Source organism: Cryptomeria japonica, chromosome 5 (assembly GCF_030272615.1).
Source record: "Cryptomeria japonica chromosome 5, Sugi_1.0, whole genome shotgun sequence".
In the NCBI taxonomy this organism is placed as follows: Eukaryota; Viridiplantae; Streptophyta; class Pinopsida; order Cupressales; family Cupressaceae; genus Cryptomeria; species Cryptomeria japonica.
This window is the reverse complement of record NC_081409.1, coordinates 840,840,596-840,857,264: the sequence shown is the minus strand read 5'-3', so window position 1 is coordinate 840,857,264 and position 16,669 is coordinate 840,840,596. Positions and strand designations below refer to the sequence as shown.

The 16,669-nt window shown below is 40.2% G+C and overlaps 1 protein-coding gene across 2 annotated transcripts in view; it reads right to left on the bottom strand.

Moving 5' to 3' along the window:
* The window catches only part of LOC131042060 (ubiquitin carboxyl-terminal hydrolase 2), a 34,156-nt gene extending 18,255 nt beyond the window's left edge, over positions 1 to 15,901 (bottom strand). The window contains exons 1-3 of one of the 2 annotated variants that reach the window (XM_057975360.2): positions 15,580 to 15,899; positions 7,999 to 10,971; positions 7,523 to 7,889 (exon numbers count right to left, since the gene is read on the bottom strand). In XM_057975360.2, coding sequence (XP_057831343.1) covers positions 7,523 to 7,889; positions 7,999 to 10,828 — 3,197 coding nt within the window. In that variant the 5' untranslated portion in view covers positions 10,829 to 10,971; positions 15,580 to 15,899. Of the gene's footprint in view, positions 1 to 7,522; positions 7,900 to 7,998; positions 10,972 to 15,579 lie in introns of those variants that run through there. The other variant, XM_057975361.2, reaches the window with a different exon arrangement.
* Between the last annotated feature and the right edge of the window lie 768 nt (positions 15,902 to 16,669).

Genomic DNA, 16,669 nt, shown 5'->3' with positions numbered 1-16,669 from the left:
CCCTAATACCTTCGTACGTGTGCACGCCTTCTTTCGTTCGTAGGACTTGCCGTAGATATTTTATGGCATTTTGGAATCCTTCGTTATGTATGTACGGCAACTCAAGACATACGCTCTAGTCACCGCACCGCTCTTTTCCGTTGCTCCAACACTACACCAAAACAATGGTCGTCGGTTATACTAAAACAGCAAGACCAAAACAATGGTTGTCATGTTGTTGGTTCACTAATCGGCAATGCAAAAAGACCATGGAATTTAGTAAACCATCTTTTCATAACGGAAGTTTGTAAAGTATAACGGGAGTTTGAACTTGGCGATTTATATATCGTTTCACTTTCCCGACTCCCACCTTGTCGTCTGACTCTTGACACCCATGCCTTTCACAAATTCGACCTTCAAATTCGTTGGGTCCACATCCGTACGGAAAATATGTGGCCTGACTCCTTGCGATGTCGTCACTGACACCCGACGCCTCTATTGCCTGACTCCCTGTGATGCCGCCACTGACACTTGACTCCTATGATGTCATCACCGACACCCGACACATTCTATCATCTGTACGAACTTTGCAATCTGTAGACTTTGCCATTTGTCTTTTGATCTCCCCCAACTTTTAAATGGTACGGCTGAACCAGCCATACGATGAGTTCTTTTTTTTTCTTTTTTCTTTTTAATTTACAATTACCTTTACCTTGCTTGACTGGGTCCCGCCTTCGGGCCAACAGGGTCGTTTCGCTGCTACCTGCAGTGGTAGACTTTTAATTTCGACCCATTTACCATCTCCTTTATTGGTTGGTCGTCCAATGTGGACAACTTAATGGCTCCATTCTCAGCTACTTCGCGAATTTTATATGGGCCCAACCATCTGACTTTGAATTTTCCAAGTTTGATCTCATTCCGCCCGTTGTACTTCAGCACCCATTGTCTTAGACAGAATTCCATACATCGGATGTGCTTATCATGCCAAAATTTCCGTCGTTGTCGAGCGGCTTCATCATCCTTCGTTCGTCCAACTTGCCCAACGCGTACAATCGTTCCCGCAGGCTTTCCATGTCTCCTAGCCAGTTCTCAATTGCTATCCTTAGACTCGGGACCATAAACTCTGCCGGCACAATGGCCTCTTGGTCGTACATTAACTGGAAGGGTGTCTGACCCGTCATCACTTTGTAGGTGGTCCGGTATGCCCACAGTACCGATGGCAACTTCTCTTCCCAATCTTCCCGTTCAACTCCACAAGACTTATAGATCACAGACACCAGTATTTTATTAGTGGCTTTGGCCTGCCCGTTGGCCCTTGGGTAGTACGGACTTGACAAGGAATGAAAGATTTTGAATTCCAACGTGAGCAGTTTGACCACATGGTTCACAAAGTGCCCACACCTCGATCACTAGTCAGTTGGATCGAAATGTCGTACCTTGTGATGCTTAGTTCGTAGATAAACTTAGTCGTACTCGAAGCTGAATATCTGGCAGTGCTGGTGCCTCAGCCCACTTGCTGAGGTACTCTGTCGCCACAACAATGTAACGACACCTCCGTGTTTCGTTGGCCTTCAAGGGTCCAATGAAATCCAGGCCCCAGCGTTCGAACAACTCCTGGGCATGGGATGGGTTGAGGGGCATAAAGTCCCTCTTCAATGGTTTTCCTGCCCTCTGGCAAGTGTCACAGTCCACTACCCATTCGCGTGCATCATTGTAAAGGGTCAAGCACCATAGACCTGCCAGCAATACTTTACATGCGGTGGTGTTTGGACTTTGGACCCATGTGGCCTCTTGCGGGCCCTTCGTGTGCTTCCCATAGCACTCCTAGAATCTATTCTTCCATCACACACCTTCTAAGGACTTGGTCGAGTCCCATTTTGTACAGCAACCCATTAATCAATTGGAATGTCCTACTTCTCAAGACCAATTTTCATCTCTCCTGGTAACATATCAGCTGGGAATCGAGAAGTGGGCAAATATTCCCCGATGTTTGCATACCACGAAGGTAGTGCGACAATTTGGAACAGATGTGCATCGGGAAAGTCATCATTGACTCCCTCTGGTGACTCCCGACTTAATCTGAGAGAATTGATCCACAATCACATGGCTCCTACCTAACTGTACAATTATTGTGAATGTGAACTCTTGAAGGAGTAGTAGCCACCTGCTTATTCTGGCTAGAATAATGGGTTTATTTACCAGGTACATCAATGCCTAGTGATCCACATAAAAAGTGAATGGTGTTGCCAACAAGTAGTGCCGAAATTATTGTACGGCATAGACCATTCCAAGGGCTTCCCTCTCGGTGGTACTATAATTCTTCTTGGCTTTCAACAGCAAGCGACTGGCAAAATATATGGGGTGGTCCAACCCATGTCCTCCTTCCTGTACTAGTGTAGCCCCAATGGCGTAGTTTGAGGCATCCACATGTACGTGGAATTCTCAATCCCAATTTGGATAGGCCAGAATGGGTGCAGCCACCAGTCTCCTCTTGAGTTCATCAAATGCTTCCCCCTGTGTCGGTCCCCACACGTACGGTTTGCCCTTCCGTGTCAACTTGTCCAATCAGAATGAAAGTTGAGCAAAGTTCTTAATGAACTTCCGCTAATATCCTATATGTCCCAAGAAGGACATTACTCCTGTCACGTCAATGGGCGGCTCCATCTCCACAATTACCCGTACCTTATCCGGATCAGTTTTTAATCCAACCTTGCAAACAATGTGGCCCAGCAGCTTCCCTTGTGGCACCATAAATTTGCATTTCTTTGGAATCAAGGCCAACTTGGCCCTCCGGCATCTCTCCATGCATTCCCGCAGTGCCAACAAGTGAGTGTCTTCACTACTAAAAATAGCCCAATCATCCAAGAAGGCCTTAAAGTTTCCCACAGACATTTTGTCGAAGATGTGGAGAACTATCCTTTGAAATGTTGTCGGAGCATTGCACAAAGCAAACGGCATTCGATTGTACGCATATACTCCATCCTCCACCACAAAGGTGGTCTTTAACTTGTCCTCCTCAACTATCAAAATTTGATTGTATCTCGAGAAGCCGTCCAGAAACGAGTACATTTCATGGCTAGCAACCTCCTCCAAGATGCTCTCTGTGAAAGGTATAGGGAACGGATCCTTGATGGTGATGGCGTTGAGGCACCTAAAATCCACGCAGATGCAGATTTGGTTGGCCTCCTTCAGCGAGATCACGATCAGCGAAACCCACTCACTTGTCTCCACCCGAAATATGATGTCGGCCTCCAGCATCTATTCGATTTCTTCATTCACCTTAGCCGCATAGTTTTTATTCATGCGGTACGGCCTCTTCCGTATCGGCTGGGCTCCATGGACCAACGGTATCCGATGGACACACATTTCGGGCGGGACTCCTTCCAAATCTTTGTAGGTCCAAGCGAACACGTCCTTGTATTCCATAAAAATTTTGAAGGCTGCCGCCTTCAACACGGGATTCCAATCGTCTCCCACCAAGATATTTCGAGGGGTTGCAGCATCCCCTAGGTTCGTCTCCTTCAAGGTGGGGTCTTCGTACCGCATCAGTTTGTCCTTTGCAAACTCGTACGCCAAAATGTCATTCACTCTAGCGTCTCCCTCCTTATACTCCCTGTGTTCTGGCGAGAACTCATCTTTCTCGCCTGGCTCCTCTTCAATTTGCAGCATATGGCACGCAAGATGAAAGACTTCGTAGTCCTCCATCTGCCAGTGGAATAGCCCATTCAACGAGCCTACCTCATCCTCAGAGCAGTCTTCTAATTCCAGGACACCTTCGTCGTTCGGCTTCCTTTTGTTCTCATCCACCCCGGAATCCCCATCGGAGTCCGAATCTGAAGAAGAGGCCATTTCTTCACTCACCATTTGTGTCCAAAGATCGATGATAAATTTCCGACCCCCACTCTCCATGGACGGCATGTTCCGCTTCCAGTTGTGATTTACTTTAGCTTTAATCAGCTAGCCTCTTCCAAGGATTGCGTCATAGCCCTTTTTCTTCAAGGGGATCACCACAAAGTCAAGAACGAAGGGCTGAGTGCCGATCGTCACCTATTGAGCCATGAGTGTCCCGATGGGTTTGATATCGTGTTGGTCAGCACCCACCAGGTTGAAGGTCAGCGGCCATAGTGTTGGCTTGCCCAATTTCTGCCAAGTCTTCTCGGGAAGTACATTCACCCCGGACCCTCCATCTATGATGGTGTCGGTGAGGATCGTACCCAATATCCCCATTTCCACCACTATCGGGTGTCTCCCGTTGTTCACCGCCAACAACATGGCATCAACCGAGGGGCTAACTGGCACCTCTGTGTGAAGTGTTGTTGTACAGATCGGCACTTCTATGGCATTAGTGATGGCTTCTCTTAATCTGGGCATGGTGTTGAGGAGGTCCTGGAATTTGATGGGTACCTCGATCTGCAACACTTGTCGAAGGATGTTCTGTTCGGATTCAGCAGATGTACTTGTCGGGGTTTCTCGGGGCTCCTTCCTCATTTCCCGCTCTATATTGGCTTTGGCTGCCCATACTCATTCCTTCTCTGTACGGGGGTCAAGATAAGTAGCCTTCTTCGTTTGTGCTCTAGTGATGGCGAGCGTCTCCCTTTCATTGGACTTTTCCATTGTTAACAAATTTATTCCAGACTTTGGGCAACTCTCGTCGTCGTGATCTCCTAGCCCACACCACCGGCACGTATGCTAAGGGGTGTCTCCCTTGGGACAATCGCATGCATAGTGTCCCCATTCATTACAGGCTCGACACTGGATCATCGGGCGGCCTTTTGCATCATACTGCACTCGACGGTTGCTATTGTTGTTATTTTTTCCTCCTCGTCTATTGCTTTTGTACATGCCGGAAGATGCTTTGATATTGGCCGATTGTTGTGGGTTAGCAGTTGTCGCGGCTGTGGAAGGTTGCTCCTGAGTCAAAAGCACTTGGGCGCTTCTTGTTTTCATATTGTACGGGCACTCCTTGGTGGAGTGTCCCAATACTTGACAAATGTCATAGAAAGCTTTCTTTGGACACGTACCCTTAATGTGACCTTCCTCCTTGCAATCTACGCACCACAAGTCCCCTTCGGTCTTACTGTTGCTCAACTTCATTGCTTTGAATTCTCTCATCATTCTATGCATGTCCTTCTATAGAGTGTGAACTTTCTTGTTTGATTCCTCGTCACTAATGCTCTTAGAGGAACCATCATCACCCCATGATTTATCCTTCTTCTTCTTCGAGGTCTTGCCGAGGTCCATAGCTTGATTGTATGCATCCTTGTACGAGGTGGGAGGGACAATCTTCATCTTCTTCCTGAGGGAGGATCTTAGTCCTTCCATGAACCACCGCTTTTTCAATTTGGCAGCGGGTTGATTATCCATCTTTCCAAGCAACTCTTTGAATCGTCAGCTATATGCTCGTACTGTCTCGTTCTTCCCTTGCTTTGTGCACAAGATTTCAACGACGATTTCATTGTCGTCTCGAAGGAGTCAAAACTCTGTCTCGAAAGCTTTCTTTAACTCATCCCAAGCGTTTACCTTCATCTTGTCTGTATCGGAGTACCAGTCGATGGCTACCCTGCGTAGGGTGGCGGGAAACTGCACCACCCATTCATCTTTGTTGGTCACTCCATTGGCCGACCAGATAGTCTCACATGTACGACAATGCCGTATAGGATCATTCTTCCCGTTTCCAATGAATTTAGGCAACTTTTGCTTGTTCGCCATTATGCTCCTTGGCTTTGGCCCACTCTGCACTCCAAAAACTGGCCCTCCAGGAATTTGGTACATTGGATCCCACCAGGTTACTCTGACTACCAAGGTTTGATGAGCCTGAACCAAACAGATTGCTTCTACTACCGTACCCTTGTGTCCTCCTGACACCTTCGATCGCACCGGTATCTCCCACTTCTCTATTCTCGGTCTCGGTCTCCTTTTCTCTCCTAGTCTTGTCACCTCTAAATGGCATGTACGGCTCTACCGTACTCCCGCCGCCAATCTCCTCCAACGTGAGGGAAAGGTCCCCTAACCGCTTCCTCGTGGTTTCTATCAATAGAGAAACTTGGCCCTCGCCAATGTAGCCATCATTGTCATTCCCTCCACTTCCTTCCTCAGCAATTTTCTTCAGCCGTCTCCTTCGTTCAGCTTGTTGCTCCAACCTTAGTGCCCTCGCTGCTACCTCGTGCCCATCTTCCTCTTGTCCCTTCGGTACACGAATTTTGTCTTTGTTCAGCATCACGGGCATCAATTCCTACGTTTCGTCAAGTGAAAGGTTCATCAGCGGCCTTCGTCACGTTCGTCCTCCTCCCGTCGACTCCTCTCTTCGAATTGTTGTAAAATTTGTTGTCGACGGTTCTCATGGTAGGTTTCCTCTCGGCAAGTTTGTAGGGCAAGAAATGCTTGTGCCAACAGGCTAGGCAGGTTATTCATCAACCGATTCACCGCCGGACTTATGCCAAGGGCACTCCACACGACGCTCTCAAGGACGTCCTCCTTTGTGGCTTCCCTTCGTACATAAGTTTCAATTGATGCTTGTAAGATGCAGGTGAAGTCCCTTGTCAGTGCCCTCTCCCCTTCGAACAATTCCTCGAGATTGCTACTTGTCCCCTCGCTCAATGGTTGTCCCATTATCGTCGTGCCATGTAGTATGCTCCCGTCATTCCCAAGTTTAACTTGGCAACAGCGCCAAATGTTTTGCCCCCGAGGGGTGTGTGCATTCAGTGCATAACAATACAGAGATATAGGAAATGTAGCAATACACAAAGATGCAAGCAAAAAGAACTCATATGTCTGTATTCATTAATTCCAAAATACCAGTACATTTAAAACATAGTTTCCTGAAGCAATATCCATGTCCTGAAATAGAGACCCAAGTACATATATATAGGTGTCACTACAGGTTGCTCGGTGCCAATTGTCGGCAACCGTCAAGTAACCACAAACCCTTAACACACTTAACATTCTAATTACGATATGACATAATCACCCAACAACACAAGTTAGAGTTCATTGTCAGGGCCCACAGTTATACTGAAACTCAAGTTGCCCTCCATTTCAAACAGAGCACTTCTAAATCAAAATACATTGTACAATACTTGTTTGATTCTCAACCCTCTTGAAGGTGAAAACTTGCAATTAACACAATCTTGAAAACTACCAGCGCCTAATTAAAATAATTACTATAGGATAACATTGATATTGAGTACAATATGTTTCATCATGATTCCTTAAAATCCTGTGTTCATATGCATTAATTGTTAAGACAATGTAGCTATTTTTATTTCATCAAAACCAAAACCAAAACCATTATGAGATTCCATGTGTTTTTATGCTATCATAAAGTTGCCCATAAACATAGTGGCATGGGAAGCAAAAGAAAATCTGACAAGAGTTAAAGACCACTCAAAGGAACATCTTGCAGGAAAAAACAAAATATAGGAGAACAACAAATCCAATAGCATATAATCACAAAATTGAAAATAGATATCTATCAAGGTAAAAGAATATGAATAGAGAAAAAGAAAATGAAGTTCTTGTAGCTTTAAAGGGTTTGATGGCATACTTGGGATCCAGATAAGGGCTTAAATCAAGCTTGTCTTGGAATGTAACATGACCACTCAATTTGCTTAAACGGCCCCGCAAATCTTGCGTAAATCTCTTTAAGTGCACGATCAAGACATTTGGAGCCTTGCTGATGAGATATTGTTTAGTAGCATCCCGCTTCACTCGCTTAGGTTCAAGATTTGTCCCCATAGCATCAATATTCTCCATCTTTTGCTTTCTTCCACATGATCTAAAGCCTTTTTGTTGATGAACATCAACTTTTGCAAAATCCTCCTTGAGATCTCCTGATTCTTTAAAGATTCTTTCAGCCATTCGCAAGGAACTTCTAGTAGCAACCCTTTTAGGTCGGAAATTTATTTCATTTTCTGCATCAGCCTTAGCAAAGGTTAAAACAGACACATTATTAAAAACCATCAGAACTTGCAAACACCTTGAAGCAGAAACTTCATCTAAAATAAGATTTGCAAAAACTACCTTGCACTATGTCACAGCTGCCAAAATCTACTGTGCCCATTTGTTGTTTTTGTGGACTGGATAACTGTCCACTACCTTGATCATTCAAACTTGAGAGTTTTTTAGTTCCATCAAACTCCTTATCTTCCTTGGCACATGATTGAGAAGGATTTTTATCATTTTCAATGTGTGTCCCTCTTTTGTGGATTGTCTTGTCCTGTCCACCTTCAAAGTCCAAGGCTGCAGAGAACTTCATGTTAATTGCATCCTCCAACCTTGCTGTTTTGTCATTTGAACTTTCATTTCCAAACCGTGCAGAGCATCCATCACACTCCCATGCATTGTCTCCTGAAAGAAGTTCTGGTCTTGTGAATGAAGTAAAACACCCATCAATAGACATTGGAACAATTGCATTTGAAAACACTTCTGTGCTTATCATGTTACTTCTCTCCGTAGCAGCATTAGTTTCTGCCTCACATATATCTTGTCTTCCATTTTCCTGACATATATTGTTCTCAACTTCACATTTTTCTTCTTGTTGTTTTTCACTAGATGGTGTATCTTGATCGACCAGTTCAATCCCATCACACTCCATAGGAACATGCTCGGAGTCCATAGCCAGTACAGACTTCACATCGAAGTGCTTGTGACAGTCTTTGCTGGTGTTCGATCGAGTGAACAATTCACTATCATTTGTAGTTCCAACCCCTACTCCTTCTCCTGCATTAAGACCATTATAAAAATCTTTGTCAGCAACTAGGAAAGGCTTATCCTCTTCTTCAAACTCGCCATTCTTTTCATTGTTATAGATTGCAGATCTATCCTGGCAATCAGAATGTGATTGCATGACCATTGCATTCTCTGACGGGGAAAATATTGTATTCTCATCTACATTATGTCCATTCTGGCAAATGGATATATTGTTAGAAGTTTGTTTTACAGATATCGTTTCAGAGTTATCAAGTAGAATTCCATTGCAATTACAATCAATGCTTTTTACATCACTCTCCTCAATTCGCTCCATGGTTTCTGATAGATCAAAAGTACTCTGACATGGACCTTCAGCAGATTGTTTAAGAGGAAGCAAGCAATTAAGCTGTTCAGGATCTCCTCTTGTTGTAGGTCCATTTGGAGTATCAGGAATTATATTTTCAACAGAAGCAGCAGATGAAAACTTCCCAGAGCAAACTATCATTTCTTTTGCTTCTGATTTTGTCATTGGGGAAACCTGACTTTTCTTTCCTTGTTTTTTCCTCTCCTTACTAGCATCCTTTTGCAACTGTTTCTTTGGTGAACACTTCTCTAATGTTGATGCTGAAGCAAACTTATTCTGCCCTCGGATTGAAGACCTCTTAGGCATTTCATTTCTTGGAATAGGTAAAGACAGATCAAGAAATGGCTCATGCATGACAGAAGAAAAGCCACATACACAGCATCGAACAGTGCTGGAAAGCTGACCACCAAAGATACTATCTACCAATGTCAATGTATCCGAATGGCTATTCCTCTCATTTGTATGCATATGCGTCCGGAACTGTCTGCTAGATAACTGCTCATTATCACTTTCACCTGGAGATTTATTCAGCTGTTTGCGTTGAAGCTTACTTTCATTTGATTCCTCTGTCTTTAGGCTGTCCAACAAGTACTTCAACAATTCATGGCTATCTTGTTGTTGGAATCCCCTGAAACGAGGAGCCTTAGCACAAATAGCATTGAAAAGAGAACCTGGGCTGATGACTCCCTTACCACTAGTAGGAGGCATCCTGCTTCTCCTGCCCTTCTTAGTGTTTGCATTCAACAAGCAGGAATCCAATTCTTTTGCTTTATCACCTTGTTGCCTTTCCAAACTGGTTTCCATGTAAAGATTTCTCAAAGAGAGAGATACCTGTCCTAGAAATTCTACATTTGGTTGGGTGAAATGATCTCGGAGCTCATCCAAAGCAAGCATATTTTGCAAAACAGAATTGAAGAAGCACGTATTGCCAAGATTCATCAAACCTTTGATCACACGGCCACATAAAACTAACCCATCTGCTTTGTCCTCTATAAGAACAGTTCCACTCTTCTCCTGCCTTATTTCCTTGTTCATAACACTACAAATACCATTGACAGTGCTTGATTCTTTAACAAGTTTTTCCTGAACTGCCTTCCAGGCTTGTAATATTGACAGGCTCCAATCGCCCTCACAATCAATAACCTTATCTTTTCCGTTACTAGCCTTGGAAAAGTCATATTGCAAAGTAGACTTGCAAAGAAAACACCTGAACAATATCCTATCACCACACTGCATTGCGCATGGATGATTTAAACCAAGGAAATGTTGCCAAGCATGTCCCCTGTCTATTGCCTCTTCACTGGATAATTTTAGTCCATTTTCTTTGTTTCCACCCTTCTCAAATGAGTCCGGAATGCTACCACAGCCTATAAAGCCACATGAAAGACAAACCCAGGTGCTTCTTGGCCAATCATCTTCAGGCTGCCACATGTCATTTGACCTGGACCTGCCCTTTTTTGTTGAGCTCTTACTCTTTCCTTTCTTAACTTTTTTATTTTTAGAATCACTTTCATTTGATTTTGCACACCCCTTGCACTTCAGAACTTGAGAATTTTCAATCCGTCTTACAAAAATCCTACAGTTCACCCCTTTACCCAAATGTTTGCAAGGTGCCCGTTCAGAATCCATAGATTTTCCTTGTTTTTCAGTAGCAGTACCATCTGCATCTATCATGGGTGTATCCTCACTTACAGGTGCACATGAAGACAAATCAGACTCCAAAGGAGCAGCTGGCAGTCTTCTGCCATTCTGCTTTGCATTGGCACCCTTATTTCCCTTCTTATTTTTCTTTGCCATAAATTCTCTATTGTCAAGAATCAAAGGTCGATATCAGTTCTCATATCTTCATTCCCAAGCAACATAAAATCTTTGCTTTACAATCCAGATCAGAAAGAAGACCAGTTCTCCAATCCAGCACTTGCACTGATTGTTGTGAAACCCTATACAAACATCAACAGTGCAGTTAAAGACAAATTTGAAAGGAAGGAGACCATTATTCTGCTCAAATAAATTCATTTTAAGGATCTACTTTTCTGTCCTTAAGGGCAAAGCATTACTTGTGATTTTCCTTTCTATTCTCTTTTAGAAAATTCCTGTATCAAGCAATGGCATATCTAAGAACTAATCTATTATGTAAGGTATGGCATTGCATATCTTGAACCATCTATGGCCTGCCCATCTCTTACTAGGTCCTTTTACCTCCAAAGTCTAGATCCATGTATTGGATCCTTTTAGCATTCAAGATCAGTAATGAGCTATTGTAAATTGCAATACTCTTGAGTTCAGACCAACTCTGGTCATCCATAGACTAATATAATTTAACTGTTTCTGAACGTTCTCAATAGTTAAAGCAAAACATACATATTCAAAATCCTAAAACTCGTGATTCAAATTGGATTTGAGGATTTTCATTATCCTTTTTTGATGCAGAAGAATGAAGAAATAAGCCTTTTATTAATTGTTGAAATTTTATTAACTAGATTTTCTACTAAAGTTAGGAATTAGAAAGATTGGAAAAAACCACTCATGCTTAGAACTGATTCTGAGATAAGGAAAGTCCAGTTGGATTTTGATACAAAGGATTTTCTTATCTACATCAATGAAACTGTAATTATGGTGTACTAATAGAGGCATGATTTTGATGAAAGGATGAAAACTAAGAATGTATATGATTGTGGAATGGTAATTGGGAAAAATCTAAAAATTGTTTGATATTAAGGTTCATTCGATGATTTTGTTCTGTATTTAGAATGGCTATTGGTGTGACCTTTTTTTAATGTCTGTGTCAACTACTATCAGCACGGGCTTGGATATTCCTAGGCAAATACATGGATTTAGTCAGAACAAGATGAGGCTTGAGAAGATAGTTTATTTTCCAACTTGCTATTCAGGGTTCAGTTTTACTAGTTCACTGCATGTTTTTCCCAGGTTTGGTATATGGCTGTGTTCAGCTGTGTAATAAATACAAAATATACAAAATTAAATACAATGTCAATTGTCAAATGTTAAAACTTAAAGATAAATCAGAAAGGTTTATATTAGAGCAACTGAAAATAGAAAGTCCAGGACTGATTCTGAGATAAGGAAAGTCCAGTTGGATTTTGATACGAAGGATTTTCTTATCTACATCAATGAAACTGTAATTATGGTGTACTAATAGAGACATGATTCTGATGAAAGGATGAAAACTGAGAATGTATATGATTGTGGAATGGTAATTGGGAAAAATCTAAAATTGTTTAATATTAAGGTTCATTGGATGATTTTGTTGTGTGTTTAGAATGGCTATTGGTGTGACCTTTTTTGAATGTCTGCGTCAACTGCTATCAGCACAGGCTTGGATATTCCTAGGCAAATACATGGATTTAGTCAGAACAAGATGTTGCTTGACAAGATGGGATAATTTCCAACTTACTATTCAGGGTTCAGTTTTACTAGTTCACTGATTTTTTTTTCCCAGGTTTGTATGGCTGTGTTCAGCTGTGTAATAAATACAAGATATACAAAACTAAATACAATGTCAATTGTCAAATGTTAAAACTTAACGATAAATCAGAAAGGTTTATATTAGAGCAACTGAAAATAGAAAATCAGTACAAATCGTCATATTGCTATTCAGTGAGAATATCGACATCATCAGCTAGTTCATTTGAACCACATGCAGCACAAGTACCACCACCACTAGCTGCTTTTGTCTTAAGTGTTTTGTGTGTTGTTAGTGACTTAGAAGTCAGTTTTGGGAGTTAGTTAGGGTTTTGTTTTCTTTTTCTTTTTCTTGTTTTAGGCTTTATTTCATTAAAATTTTGACTTTTGTATGTTTTGTTGGACGGATTCCCCTCAGTTGGCCCAGGGTTGTTCCCCAGATAGAATCCAGGCCGGACACAGACTGAGATCCATGCCTGTTCCGAACTGATCCAGGTTCAGTCAGCATTCTGGCCAAATCCAATAACAGAGGATATTATCATATTTACAATCTAGGAAAATAACATATTGAAAAATCATACTAGATTTGGTTTGAATAAAACATTGGATATACTACAGAATGTTTTTGTCAGTGAAGACTGAATTGACATGTAAGGTGGTGAAATTAGACCTGGAATTGAAGAAGAAAATGCATACAGTGGATGTAATAAATAACAGACCATGGGAAAGGGAATAGAGGTTTATACATAATAATACGTTAAATATAAAGCTCTCAATCCCAGGACTACTGAAGCAGTGAAAGGTGCAAAAATGATCAAGGACGTGGAAGGTACGAAGAAGGTACAAAAGATATCATGTCAGCAATTTGCAACTTGAAAGTAAGATAAGAATTATACTGGAAAGTTAGATAAAGCTTCATATGGAGAGAACCTCCTGCTGCAAAGAAGAGTTATATGCAAGAGAACAAGAGACATATCTGTGCATTAAAAGATCTCACATTGTAGATTAAACAGGGATGTTCAATGTTTTCTGAATATGAGGGTTTGATGCAGGAGCATATGGAAATCAGCAGCCGATTAGCACTCGCAATTTTTATTGATATGACTTTTTGCACCACGATTACAATTAATTTGAAACACAAAATGATTAAAAGAAAAGTTTCTACATATGTGCACATAGTTAGAACCGATGTTACAATATAAGGTAAGCACATTTAGAAATTTATGCAAAGGAGATTCAAATATGAAATTCAATGAAACCTATTATGATTAATTTGAAACACAAAATGATCAAAGAAAAGTTTAAACATATGCGCACATAGTTAGAGCCAATGTTATAATAATGTAAGCACGTTTAGAATTTCAAATAAGATAAGCACATTTAGAACTTCCATTAACTACACTTAACAACACGATTATGATTGATTTGAAACACAAAATAATTTAAAGAATAGTTTCTACACGTACACATACTTAGAAACGATGTTACAATAAGGCAAGCACATTTAGAATTTCATGCGAAGGAGTTTCAATAATAGAACTCAATGAAACCTATGCGTGATGTATTTTTGAAGTAAGAAGGATACTAAGCAAATTGATAAGAAGGGAAACCTATAACGTCTATAATTGTAGTTGTCAGTGGGAAAAATATATAAAAATTGTCATTCAAGTTCACTAGATAATTTATTGTGTCCATATTTTCTGTTAATATGTACTATTTTTGAGAATCCATTCGCTGATGGGTCCCAGAGCAGGGTCGGAAAGTAATGGGAAGTTACATCGACTCAGAGTGGCAAAAGAACAATAAATTGCTTATAGAGAAGGGAGATTTAATAATACAAGAAAACGATGCTATGGAGAATCAAGTAAATTTGCTTTGGAGAACACTGGATAATCTACAGATTATGTTTGCATATGCAGGGATAATTGAAATTGAAGGAGGAGAAGCTAGACCTGAAAAGAGAAAAAATTCTATAGCAGATCTGGAAAAGAACAAAATGAAGAAAAGGCAATAGACAGTAATAAAAAAGAATATGATGAAAAAGATTATCCCAAAACTGCAACTGTGGCGGAAAGTGTGAAAATGATCAAGGATGCATAAAATTCTGAGAGAGACGGGAAACAGAGGCATGCCAACATTTTTGCAACCTGCATCGAAAGCAAGAATACAATTTCAGAGGGAGTACAAAAACCTGACCGTGGATAGATTTTTCTGCTGGAAAGAATCTATTGAATTCAAGAAAACGTTGAATAAGTTTCTACATCAAAATATTTTGTATTGTGTAATAGATTGCATATAAGGGAAGTCTAGTGTGGAATTCATGGAAAAAAAACTTCTAATCTAGGACTTAAAGAAACTGTAATGACTATGTAAAAAGAAACTGTAATGACTATGTAAAATACATGTGATGATTTATGAGTCAATCTTCATCAATTTATATTTTATGAATATTGAACTCATCTTCCACAGTTATTAATGGTTCACTCAATACTCACAATACTCATTGCATCTACGTGATACTCACAGGAGTGAAACATCAGAACTTTTGGAATGTTAATTGTAAAGAAAAATGGTCACAGGAGTGAAACATCAGAACTTTTGGAATGTTAATTGTAAAGAAAAATGGCCACTGATCAGGGATGTCAATGCTTCAAAACATTTATGCACAGTTTTTATCCAAAAACCTTGTTGCAACAAAATGATAGATTGTAGATACCCAAAATCTCTAATATGATTAAGCAGTTAAAAATTAAATAATTCAAATAAATGTTATTTCTGCTATTGAATGATTTTGTTGAGTCGTTTCTTTTTTGCATCAAATTCTTTCAGACTCAATATCATTTTATGAAGGACGTTCCCAATCAACTATTCGAAAAATTGAGAGGCTCTAATGAATTTCAACCTCTTTTCCCAATGATTTAATCATTTTTGCTAAGCAACTTCAAATCCTACACGGCTCGGAATTTGGGCAGGGTTTTTGTATACTCTTTCCTCTGCTTTTTCTCCCGAGATTTGAAATTCGGAATTCCTTTTTAATCAATAAACATATGCATATTTCAAATGACACTGTGATCTAAATCATTTTGCAAATAAATAAATCGTGGGTTTAGGCCAATATAAATTACCTTCAATCTCCGGATTCTTACTTGAAGCAGCACCGCTGCTTCAGATGGTTTCACATTAAAAAACAAATGGCCAATTTCAGATTTTATTGGATATATTCAGGTTATCTTGGTACAAAAAATGAACTGTAAAAATCTGCTCATTGTAGTTTGCTCTAACGGCTTTCCCGGTCTGTGTCTACACCATTACAGATAGATATGAAGATGAAAATTTCCCACACCTGCATTGTTATTATTTTCTCAAAATATGTGGTATGGTGAGAAAATTTGAACGCCTAAGGTGATTTGGCCCCTAAAAATTTAGACATCTTCAATTTTCGTGAGTCTCCTAGGGTTTCATTTTTGTAAGGGACATTGTCACTACCCCATAAATAATCTAGGTTAATTAAATCATTAATATAACTAGATATAATAAGTTTGATCAAGTGTAATGGTGAAATCTATATATTTATGTTAATGTTTTTATTTAATTGTTTGGTTTGTCTTAGAATAATGTTTTGATTACATATTGATAAATGGTATAAAATTTTGTGAAGTTGAGTTCATCTTTCAATTCTTTACATATCTCTACTTCTACTCATTCTTTTGTCTATGCATTACTATGCACCTAACATTTATTGCATCCTTTATGTTTGAATATGCATTTCCTACTTAGATATTATTGCTCTCTAACGTTGGATCAATCTCACATGTGTGGATCTAACCCCTAAAATTCCAAATTAGCTAAATCCACCTATTTCACTAGTTATGAAACGACTAAATGTACACTTAATTCAAAGAAATCCAATTATATTCATTTATCATCCATAAGCACTATTAATTATCATTCAAATTCAATGAACATTTATTAGGAGAACATTTCAAATGGTGCATTAAAAGGAATCAAAAATTGCATAATCATTATAAGGCACTTGCATCCCTAAAGATTGTTATCCTCCATTATTTCCACAATCATAAAGTCAATCCTTATTAAGAGGGTCAACCTAGGAGAACATGACCATTGTGGTCCAATCATCTCCCCTAGGTGTTTCTAAACACCACTAGTCCTTTACATTTGATGAAGTATGGGCAATCAAGTAAATTAAATAGAAGT